The sequence below is a fragment of the Malaclemys terrapin genome, chromosome 19, assembly GCF_027887155.1.
Source record: "Malaclemys terrapin pileata isolate rMalTer1 chromosome 19, rMalTer1.hap1, whole genome shotgun sequence".
Lineage (NCBI taxonomy): Eukaryota > Metazoa > Chordata > Testudines > Emydidae > Malaclemys > Malaclemys terrapin.
The window spans coordinates 3,293,850-3,305,997 of record NC_071523.1 but is presented as its reverse complement, the minus strand read 5'-3'; the positions used below and the strand labels follow the sequence as shown (position 1 = coordinate 3,305,997).

General features: G+C 48.6%; 1 protein-coding gene across 1 annotated transcript in view; it reads left to right on the top strand.

Moving 5' to 3' along the window:
* The first annotated feature begins 9,735 nt into the window (after nt 1-9,735).
* The window catches only part of LOC128826279 (claudin-16-like), a 34,821-nt gene continuing 32,408 nt past the window's right edge, over nt 9,736-12,148 (top strand). Inside the window, exons 1-2 of the mRNA XM_054009527.1 lie at nt 9,736-9,811; nt 10,904-11,025. Of these exons, the coding sequence (XP_053865502.1) occupies nt 9,736-9,811; nt 10,904-11,025 (198 nt within the window). The remainder of the gene's footprint in view (nt 9,812-10,903; nt 11,026-12,148) is intronic.

Genomic DNA, 12,148 nt, shown 5'->3' with positions numbered 1-12,148 from the left:
CATGATGGTCCCAGGATAATAGAGGGAGAAGGTGGGTGAGGTAATATCTGGGCAACCTGTCCCCTGCAGCTGGTACTGTGATAAACCCAGGTTGGGTAAAATACAGTCAATTGGACTTTAAGAGACCCGGAGAATATAAAAATGAATGTCAGTGTCTAGTAGGCATCCAGTTACTCCTGTTAATCCGTTGGCAGCTTCCAGAGGTGTTTGTGTTTCTTGCAGAAATGCTGCCAGGGAATAGGGCCAGGATTTCCCCCCATCTCATAGGAGTTCACTGGCAGGGGCCTGCAGAGAGCGTGCTCACCTTCTCTGGCCTGCGAGGGTTAATGCTCCTCTTGTGTTTTATTGGGTAGCCTGGGTGTTAGGCAGTTTAGGCTCCTTCTGTGTGGGGGGCAAGGATGAGGGCTGGGTCATCTGCTGCACTGGGTGCGGCTGGAGGTTCTGAACAGGGTGGAGTGGGGGGAGCTGCTGGCCCCTGAGCTGCAACTGAAGGAGGTGGGCCAGTGGCAGGGGGTAGCTTGGGCACTGGGCAGGGCTGGGGGACACATTGGAAAGGTTTCTCTGTGACCACCAGGGCTGAAGACCTCTTTAAAATGAAAGCTGCGGCTCTGGAGCGTCACAGTGCAGCCTCAAAAGGGAAGTGCCCGTTGTTGATCTGGCCTGAGCTGGTCCAAGTCTCCAGGAAGGAGTGGTTCCTGCACTGCTCTGGGCTGTGTGGCATGAGGCAGATAGGGTGGCTCACGTGGTTTGGGAGGGTTTTCTCCTTTGGGATAGGAAGAGGGCAGAAAATTCTGGGAATTCACTGGCCGGACTCCAGTTCCGGTCACGTCCTTTATGTTTGCCGCAGAACGCTGTGCACATGTGATCAGCAGGAACGTCAGACACCAGAGACTGCCAGGCTAAAGGAGATGCAGGACTCTCACCTCACTCCATCCTTATCCAGCCACATGCAGAACCTCTGCAGCGATGACGCCTCACTGGCCATCCCTGGAAGCTATTCACTGGCTCAGCTGCTCTTACTGTTCAACACATCTGAACTTTCCTTCTTCCTCTTCAAGCCATTGCTCCTCATTCAGGGGCGGCTCTAGCTTTTTTGCCACCCCAAGCATGGCAGGCAGGCTGCCTTTGGCAGCGTGCCTGCGGGAGGTCCCTGGTCCTGCGGATTCGGCAGCCTGCCTGTGGGAGGTCTGCCGGTCCTGTGGCTTCGGCGTACCCGCCGCCGAATTGCCACCAAATCCGTGGGACCGGTGGACCTCCCTGGACCTCCGCCGAAGGCTGCCTGACTGCCACCCTCGCAGGGACCGGCAGGGCGCCCCCCGCGGCTTGCTGCCCCAGGCACGCGCTTGGAGCGCCGCTGTCCTCATTCCCCTGAAGGCTTTATTCATGCTATTTCCCAAAGGGTTTATAGACTGTGATCCACACACCCTGACTCATGTCTCCTGTGAACCTTCTCCTTTAGCTCCCTCCACCTTTCCTGACGGTTATCCTCCAAACTTGGAATTATTTCTGTATCCAATGTTTTTTCACTAGTTTTGCCTCCATTCTTAACAAACCATGGTGCTACATCTCCGAGTGTGTGATTTCACACACATACGCCACCCCCAATAAAAACGGCATCTCACAGCAAGCTCATATTTAGCGTCCTACATCCTATGACCTCAGAGTCGTTCTCAGATGCACTGCTTCCCAGACGTCATGCCCCACGCTTTCTTTTGACTTTTTACGTCCCCTCCCAGAGTCCTTTCATGGTAATCTAAGTGTGATCACTGTGTGGAGGGGGTGGGATGGATCCTAAGTGACTTGCCCACGGTCACACAAGGACTGTGTGGCACAGCCAGGAATGGAATCCTGGTGTCCTGGAGCCTTGTTCAATGTTTTAACAAGAGACTCACACAACCACTCTTAGCTGTGCACCTTTTTTTCTATTGAACCTTATACTGAACATTCTTTTGTTTGATCCGATCTGGGGGGACTAGGACTGGCTGCTGGAGTAGACTGTCTGATCATTCTGCAGCACATATGTCTCTCCACAACACTGCAAGTAGCACGTCAATTAGTTTCTTAGGAATCTCTCCCCAACTTTCTCCCTCTGGCCTTTTCTCTTTTCCTTTTTTTCCTGTCCACTTCCACATAGGGTACCTAACGGACACCCCTTTGCCTGTGCATTGTTCCGCTAGCATGTTCCAGTAGATTGGTCAATGCCTCATTACTAGAGAACGTGTCTTTCTCATTGGGAAATCCGCATCTGATCAACACACCAAAATACCGTGGGATGGGGAGCACTGGAAGTGACTGAGTGGCACACTGTCCTCATTCCCCTGACCTACGGTGCGCTGTGCACCGTGCCCAGCCAGCCAGCCATGACCTCACTCACCATGTTCTGCCTTCTCTTTATAGCACGCTCGGCCTGTGTCTTGGGCGAGTGCAGAGTCCGAGCCCCACATCTCTGTGCCCTCCTGGCAGTGTCCTGTGAGCAGACTATTGCACATCAAGGCCTGTACATCTCAGAGGGTTAGGCAATAGTCGTTCCTTTTAATGGGGCTGTTGCTACTGTTTACGTTCCAAGAGTCAGTTTAACAGCACCATGGCCTGGCCTCTCCCGTTCTGTACCACACGTGCTAGTCCTTGCACTGCCTAATCCTGTTATACAAAGCCCTGGCAGGTTTATTAATCCGACTACCTTGGGTGGTGCCTACACAGGAGACTTGGTACTGAGGATTTAGGAATTTTTCCCCCCAGGGGGTTCACACCATCGAACATGTAAAACAGCCACTCTTAACAATGGCTATTGTATCCTATAGGTCTACTGGGAAATGCAAATGTAATGTGCCTGGCCAGCTGGGTGTGTGCAGGGCAGGGAGGGTGCACATACCATGTCCGTCTGCTGCATGGAATATTGCCTGATATGCTTAAGGTTATTATTAATTAGTAGGCGTATTCCAATCACAGAGCACTGTACGAGGCGCCGTGTCTCCCTCTCATGGCTGGGCCACAGTGGACGTACACCCAGCAAGCATTTTCCTTTAGCTGAACACCCTGGAGTCTCGCTCTGATGCTGCACGTGTGTGCATTAGCTGGTGTTTGTGTGTCTACAGCCACTGATCCATGCGCTGCCTGGTTCACTGGGCCTATCCTTTGCCAACAGCTGGCCCAGGTCACCTGCCCACTGAGCCCCATTCATGAGGAGGATCAGGGATCATGGTTATTCCCTATGACTGAGAAGTCCCCAGGAAGTGCGGGTCATAGACAGTCACTGACTAAGTGCCCTGCTGCTCCCAGAGGAATGGTCCTATGGGCTGCTTCCCTGTTTCCTGCAGTACTGTGAGCTAAAAGAAATTTCCGAGCTGCCAGGGAGGAGAACCCAGGAGCCTGATGGGAAATAGGACAGGCACATTGATGTCACTAGCTTGTTTTCAGTGAGACTAAACAGAAAGTAGATGGCAGGGAAACCTCTTCCCAGTTGCCCTTGGCCCTGGTGATAAACAGTCACTCTGCAGGTAAAGGGGGGACCTTCAGGAGATCTCCTTGAAGGGGATCATAGAATCATAGAAGATTTGGAAGAGACCTCAGGAGGTCATCTAGTCCAACCCCCTGCTCAAAGCAGGACCAATCCCCAACTAAATCATCCCAGCCAGGGCTTTGTCAAGCCGGGCCTTAAAAACCTCTAAGGAAGGAGATTCCACCACCTCCCTAGGTAACCCATTCCAGTGTTTCACCACTCTCCCAGTGAAATAGTTTTTCCTAATATCCAACCTAAACCTCCCCCACTGCAACTTGAGACCATTGCTCCTTGTTCTGTCATCTGCCATCACTGAGAACAGCCGAGCTCCATCCTCTTTGGAACCCCCCTTCAGGTCGTTGAAGGCTGCTGGATCGGGTGGGGTTCATCTTGTGCAGATTTCAGACCCCCCGGGTGTCTCTAATGAGTAACCAAAAATAAACTTCCTCCTGCAAAAAACGTTAAAGAGCTTAAGACAGCACTCAGAGCTAGCTGTTCCTCCCACTGAACTCAATGAGAGAGAAATGTCTTCCATCTCTGCCCCTCTCGCCACAGGAACATGTCGCACTCTCTTACTTTAGGTGCTTTAGAACAAACTACCCAAGCTAGATAGCTAGGCCAGACAGACAGGATGGATGACTGGGTCCGTAGGATGAATATGTTTCACATTCTTTTTAGGATTGATGAACAATGTTCATTCAAAAGAAGTCTGATTCCCCTGCTGTTGATGCAGGATTGTCTGGGTCTGGCATTTTGCACTGTCCCTGGACTTTTCCTTTAAGGAATACGAGGTGCTGCTGCTCTCATGGGATGCAATTTTTAATTGATTCTAACTTCATTATTTCTTGACAAAATGTTTTCAAACACAGCAAAGCTGGCATCCCACCCAACAGCTATGCCAGGCCAAGACTTGGATGTTGAAACTAACTTGTTTTTGAGCTATCGGAGCGCAAACAAAGACTGAACATTTCTTTTAGAGATGGATTTTTTTTTATGCTCACATAACTCAAATGGCTGAAGAGATTTGCTTCAGAGTTTCCTGGAACAAGTCACAGTTTGCCTGAGAACAAGCATGAGACATACTCGCTCCAAAGAGTGACTAAGAAAGTTAATGACTACAAATTGAGGCTTAGAATGCAGTGGTGGCCCCTAGCTTGTGTTGAAACGAGATTGATGGATGAGATAAAAGATTGGTCACGAAATAAGATAAGGTTGATGCCATCACCGGAAGTGATGTCACCATACATGATGTCTCAGGAAATGACGCTGTACCATATGTGGTATTATGGCCTAAACCCTTTCCCTTCTGGGACCAGGCCTAATGCCTTCAGCCTCTTGTCCCCCTACCAGAAGGCCCACCTTACCTAGGAAGAGAAACCAATAGGATTTGGTGTCTGGCCCAGAACCCCAGAATCCATGACTGATAAGTAATGTCACCCCTAGAAGTGACAAAGAAACACAGCTAGCTCAAGGTGTCTGTGGGGCAGTACTGAATGCCCCAGTTCAAACCCTGCTCATGATTCATGAAGCGAGTAATTGCAAAAGTGGCACTCAAACTGACCTCAGAAGCTTGGACATCTGCAAATATTTAATAATATGCTTCCCTCAGTGGGTTAGTTAGTGCCTGTTAGCAGATACGTTACCATTTGCCACCAAGAAGGGTGAACTCCTGGTCACTCCACAGCTGATGAGAGGAATGAACACTCAGGGCCCATTAGCACATTTTAGAGACTTTAAGGTTCATACTCCTGGTTGTAGGTTTCCAAAGGTGCCTAAGGGATTTGGATGCCTACTTCCTACTGAAAGCGATGGATCCAAGCCCCTAGGAGGCTTTGAAAATCCCAGCCCTAGTCTGAGCCTCAGCAGACCCATCCAGTAGGGAGAGGTAAGTGTTGTGTTTCGAGGAAGTTGCTCCCTTGTTTATAGCACTAGAGGGCTGTGAGAATTTGCAGATTGTGCATTGATGGTCTCTGTTAGGGCCCTGCCTGAGTTTCTTGCTTCAAATAAAGTTTGCATGAGTACACGCACAGGGGACCCCATGAGTTTCATGAATGCAGCAACACGCCCAGACAATGAGGCATTGTGTGAGAAAACAGGAAAAATAAATGCTGTCAAACTAACTTGATTTCTTTTGTTGTTGTTGAGATTACAAAGTTTGGATGCTAAAGGTAATAGTGTTGATGTAATAGACTTAGACTTCTGTAAGGCGTTGACTTGGTAGTGTATGATGTTTTGATTAAAAAAGTAGAAAGATTCAAAATCAACATGGCACACATGAAATGGATTCTTAACTCGCTAACTGATCGTCTCAAAATGTAACTGTAAATGGGGAATCAGCATCGCGTGGGTGTGTTTCCAGAGGGGTCCCGCAGGGATCGGTTCTTGGCCCTCTGCTATTTAATATTTTTGCCAGTGACCGGGAATAAAACATCAAATCATCACTGATGAAATTTGCAGATAACACAAAGACTGGGTGAGTGGTAAACAATGAAAAGGACAGGTCACAGATTCAGAGCAATCTGGATTGCTTGGTAAACTGGGCCCCAGAAAACAATAGGCATTTTAATACGGCTAAATGTAAATATCTACATCGAGAACAAAGAATGTCAGCCATACTTGCAGGATGAGGGGCTCTCTCCTGGGAAGCAGCGACTCTGAAAAAGATTTGGGGGATGTGGTGGACAATCAGCTGAACATGAGCTCCCAGTGCGACGCTGTGGCCAAAAGGGCTAATGCGTTGCATAAATGGAGAATACGGAGTAGGAGTAGGGAGGTTATTTTACCTCTGTATTTGGCACTGATGTGACCACTGCTGGAATCCTCTGTCCAGTTCTGGTGTCCACATTTCAAGAAGGATGTTGGACTGGGTTCAGAGCCACAGGAATAATTGAAGGATTCGAATATATGCCTTTTAAGGATAGACTCAAGGACCTTAGTCTATTTAGTTTAACAAAGAGAAGGTGAAGGGGTGACTTGATTCAGTCTATAAGTAACTGCCTGGGGAACAAACTTTGATAATGGGCTCTTCAGTCTAGCAGAGAAAGGTACATCACAATAAGCTGCATATTTTTAACAGTGAGAGTAATTAATCATTGGAACCAAAGGTCATTGTGGAGTCTCCACCCCTGACGATTTTTCAATCCGGATTAGCTGTGTTTCTAAATGATCTTTCTTAGGGATTCTGTTGAGAAGTTCCCTGGCCGCGTTACACAGGACGGCAGACTAGATGGTCACAGTGATCCCTTCTGGTGTTGGACTCTATGAACAAGTGAGCTGGGGAATCTCCCAAGGACTATTTCCCTAACAGCACATGGGATCCATGATCAGAATGGGAGCAGTTTCCATGCCACCTGCTAACCCCAAACACCACTGGCAATGCCAGGGACGTGTTCTGCCCTTGGGGCACCACCTGGCCATAGAAAAGACAGCACTGCTGCCAAGTGTCAGCTGCTGGGGCATGGGCAGCTCTGGGTGCAGCATTTCAATTATTGCTAGAACCAGGCAAGGTCGAGCGGCTGATTCAAAGATTTGATGAGATGGTCTCTGATCACTTGTTAGGGCCACATGCTTGTCCCCTTAATCCTGCTGAGCAGCCACTTACTCTGGAAGTCCCTGAAATCAACGGGTCGTCAGGGAGAGAAACGTAACAACCCAGCATGCTTCAGGGGACCCCATCCTGGCCGTCAGTGATTTGGGATCTTTGCCTTTGTTTCATGTTCAGTGTTTGTCATTGAACCCGCAGCAACAAATTACACAACAAACCAGACAGGAAATGATGTGGAGCAGGTAGTGAAGAAAGGGGCACAGACTGCGGGAAAGAGGGTGTCACAATCTGCAGGCCCAGAAACAACATACAGACGACAGCACTGCCAGCCCTCAGCATGTAAAAATCATGAGTCAGGCCACAACAATCATCATAGTAGCTTAAAAATCATGTGTTAAAAATAATAACATTTGTGTTCTTTTTCTTTGCCTTCTGGTTTCTGAGTCTTTAGGGAGCACCCATGTCATGTTCTCCAGCTTTTCTTTGCAACCATGAGCTCCGGAAATTTACTTAAAAAAATAAAAAGCTGAGCTCCTCACCTAATCATAAGAAAAACACCAGATTTCATGAGACTCATTGTAAAGTCAAGAGAGTTGTCAGCTCTGCTAAAGATCCCAGGAAGGGCTTGTCTGAGTTGTAGACTGGTAGTTTTAAGTACGGTGTATTATGAGAGAGCTGGTTGCAACTCCATAGCTAAGGTCAAAAGGAGCATTTCATTATGGGTCAGTCCATGGGTGGAGGAGGCTGTGACTCCCCAGTCAGGTGTGGCCCCTCCCACACTCTGCCCCCAGCCCCTTCCCCCTGCTCCGGCTCCGTGTGGCTGTTCCAGTCTCCCTATGGGGGGTCCCGGCTCGGGCCATGCAACCCGCCCACTCGTCACTCCAGGGTTAGGGGTGGAGTGGGAGGCTGTGGGTGCTCTGGAGCTGGGTGGGGGCTAGCCTGGGGCAGGCCCAGAAGGGGTGGGGCTTCAGGAGGGAGGGGTAGGGCTGGGGGCTAGCCTCCCCAGCCAGCGGTTCATGCGCTGCTCATGGGTCTGTCTTCACTGCAGAGTTAACCTGGGCTCCTAGTAGGGTGTTGTCCCTAATTTCCTCCTGTCTACACACAAAATCTTCTGATGTGAGTTTAGTGGTGCTTTCAACCTGGACTTGCTGGCCGACCTTGGGGAGAGGCTAGAGCTCGGGTGCCACTTTCACTCAGGCTGGTAACTCACTCATTTTGCAGTGAGGACACAGACTAATCACTTGAGTGCTGATGATAGTCCTCCATTGACTTCCCATAATTCCCTCCCCCATGTGCCTAGAAAGACAGACAACTTCTCCCATAATTCACTGGGAAAGAATCACAGAATGACTGTGACAGGATCCCCCGAGTGGAGCCTGGAACTGGGGTACTGCTGTGCCCCCTTAACTCTCTCCAGCCTGGGCTGTCTCTCACAGTGCTTTGCTAGTGACAAGCAGCAACCCCTCCAGGTGCTGTGATCACTCAGCACAACAGCATGTGGAGACCTCACACCCAGCTCTATTGCATGAATCCTCCCAGAGCCACTCATGAATCACACAGAGAAAGGCACCAGCCAAATCCCCCCAGCTGCACTGTACCTCAGGGATATACCGTCTTGCACTGCTCAAGATGGGCAGTGCAAATTTATTAATCGGTTCACCACTTCATCAATGGAAAATGGACATACACAACAAGCCTTTGTAAACCTGAGCAGATTTACCACACATTTCAGGCAAACTCACTGGTAAAGATAAACAGTAAAACAAATGTATTGACTACAAATGATAGATTTTAAGTAATATCAAGTGAGTTATCAGAGGGGTAGCCGTGTTCGTCTGAATCTGTAAAAAGCAACAGAGGGTCCTGTGGCACCTTTAAGACTAACAGAAGTATTGGGAGCATGAGCTTTCGTGGGTAAGAACCTCACTTCTTCGTGGGTAAGAAGTGAGGTTCTTACCCATGAAAGCTTATGCTCCCAATACTTCTGTTAGTCTTAAAGGTGCCACAGGACCCTCTGTTGCTTTTATCAAGTGAGTTAGTTACCAAAATAAACTCTCAACCCTATTAGACTGGGCAACATTGAGATTAAGCAGTTTTTCTCACCCCGCTGGATATTGCAGTTCCTAGTACACAGATTTCACCCTTGACATCTGGGCCAGTCCCCTCAGTTGGAGTCTTCAGAGTGTCCTTGTTGCTTGCAGCGTAGGTGGGTGAGGGAGAAAGGCCCAGCATATGGCCCCTGTGTCTGTTTTATACCCTCAGTCCCACATGCTGGAGAAACACAAGTCCAGGCATGTCTGGGGCATTGCTGAGTCTCCAGTCAAGGTTGAGCAATTCCCCTGGTGTGGCTTCATTCAGGTGAGTCATTGCATTGTAGCTCCCTTGCTGGACAAGGGCTGGTGATGGGTTGTTTCACACCCCGCCCGGGCGTTGGCTACTTTCCTTGCTGTTGCCTCTGGGGAGCTAATCTCTGGCTGATCCCCCAACTTACAGCATGTTTTAGTGACCACCATACAACTCAATTCTCATAACTCCATATGCATTAATGATACACATATATGGACAGAGAAACGACTTTCAGCTGATCATAACCTTTCCCCTCATGCCTTACAAGGCCTGCTCTATAGTCAAGATCACATTCATCTATAAATGAGGAAGATGGGGATTACAGGGCGCTCCCCCAAGGTACACAATGTCACAGCAACTCAACTCACTGCAGCACAAAGAACCATGGGATGTGCCCCCAGAAGTCCTAGCGACAGATGCAGGTGAGTGAAGCCCTGGTGAGGACCTAATTACTCAGGTATGGCTTTGCACTGTGGCTGCTAGGCAGTGGTGAGCGCTACACACAAGCAGTGCAGGACCACGAGGATGAGAAGTTCCACGATACCATTCCAGACCTTTTTTGGGGCGCTGGAATGGGGTCCTAGAGCATTCTGATGGACTCAGGCACTGGCGCTAGGCTAACGCGAGTGCTGAGACATAGGTGCCGATCACCTGAGTTAACTCTGCCGTGAAGACTTGTCTCCTCTTGATATGCACATGAGCGCACACATGCACAGACGCCCCCATGCAATATAAACACATGTGCATTCATGCACACACCCGCCCAGGAACCCGTCTATGTTTTAATAGAGCCGGTATATTGCTATCATGCTGCTCATGATCAATTTCAGCTGAGAGAAGAAAATGTTTGTAGTATTCCAGAAGTATGGGCTACATAGCTTAGAAATGATAAACACCCCCCAAAGGAGCCTCTTTCCATTTCAAATGGACCTCAGTCATTTTTTCATCCACCTCTGCTTCTCCAGTGGAACAACATGTACCCTTATCGCTTGCTTCCACTCACCCTGAACCGCGTGGTTTAACCCACCGATCCCCCCTCCAGGCACAGACCCACAATCATTCATGCCCCCATAGTTGTTGGGGACTGGTGAGGCAGTGGAATGTGCCTGTTGAACACACTCTGTGTGCAGAGGCTGAGCGTTCAGTTTGGTGTGAGAATTGTTTCCCTAATTTTTGTTTGACATTTGCCTATTAGGATCCCTTGCAGTCCTGCACTACAGTTCTGGAAACAAGGGGTGAATTGCTGGCCGCATGGAAACCAAGAGGAATTTTGCCATTGACTTTAGTTGAGTCAGGACTTCATTCTCCATCTCTTGAGTTCATCCCTGGTTCTAAACAGAGTTAGCAGTACTGTGTGGGCAGCACAAATGGTGCCTGCGTGTGTGGTGGGGAATGTAATGGTGCCTGCTTTGGGGGATCAGGAGGTATAAATGGTGCCAGACTAGGGTGGGGAAGTTCACTTCTCTTCCGGGTGATGTGTCAATGCCAACCCACTGTGCTTTGGGGTCCTGCAGTGTTCCAGATGACTGTGATCTTCCAGCTGATGGCTTTCTGCCTGGGTCTCCTCTCCACCCTCCTCCTGGTCATAGCCACCTGCACCGATTGCTGGATGGTTAATGCTGATGATAGCTTGGAGGTGAGCAGAAAAAGCACAGCCTTTTGCTCAGTGTTCAGTGCTGTGACTAAGGAGATACTTGAATTTAGGAAGTATCAGTCAAAGGTGTGCGGGGGGAGGGGGGAGTTTGCACTATGGCATGAACAGGGCCACAGCACATCTGCATATATTTTCATAGCTGTGTCTTACATGGAAATAGATATCAACTTAAGGTTTTTTAAATGCAAGCTTAGAATTTGAAGAATATTTCACAATGTAGCAAAAACTGTGGCGAGCTCACGAAATCACTGGACTGATGGTTCACAGCTGTAGCAAAGCAAGGCGCAGGTCATGCCACCCCATGAGGCTGAAGATGACCCAAGGATGGGGCATAGCTGGGTAGATCCTACACACCATACAGTCAGCATACAGTGTTTTGCATTTAACGTTTCATATATTTTATAGGTTCATAGAGTTTAAGGCCAGAAGGGACCATTAGATCAAAGTCTGACCTTCTGCCTAGAACAAGCCAGAGAATTTTACCCAGTTACCCCTGGGTTGAGCCCAGGAACTTGTGTTGGCTAACATGTATCTTCCAGAAAAGCAGCCAAGCTTGATCTGAAGACATCAAGAGACAAAAAATCCACCACTCCTCTTGGTAGTTTGTTCCAAAAGTTAACCACCCTCGCTGTTAAACATGTGTGCCTTGTTTCTAATTTAAATTTGTCTGGCTTTAACTTCCAGCCATTGATTCTTGTAACATCTTTTTCCGCTAGATTAAAAAGCCTTTAGAACCTGGCATTTTCTCCTCATGAAGATACTTATGCATCATAATCAAATCACCTCTCAAGCTTCTTTTTGATAATTTGAGCAGATAGAGCTCTCAGACTAACACTGCAAGGTATTTTTTCAGCCCTCAAATCATTTTCATGGCTCTTTTCTGCTCCGTATCCAGATTTGTGCCTGTGAACTACAGAGAGTTTTCAAACTGTCTCAATTGGCTGGCAGCTCATAGAATAAGAGAATATTAGGGTTGGAAGAGACTTCAGGAGGTCATCTAGTCCAATCCCTTGCTCAAAGCAGGACCAACCCCAACTAAATCATCAAAGCCAGGGCTTTGTCAAGCCAGGCCTTAAAAACCTCTAAAGATGGAGATTCCACCACC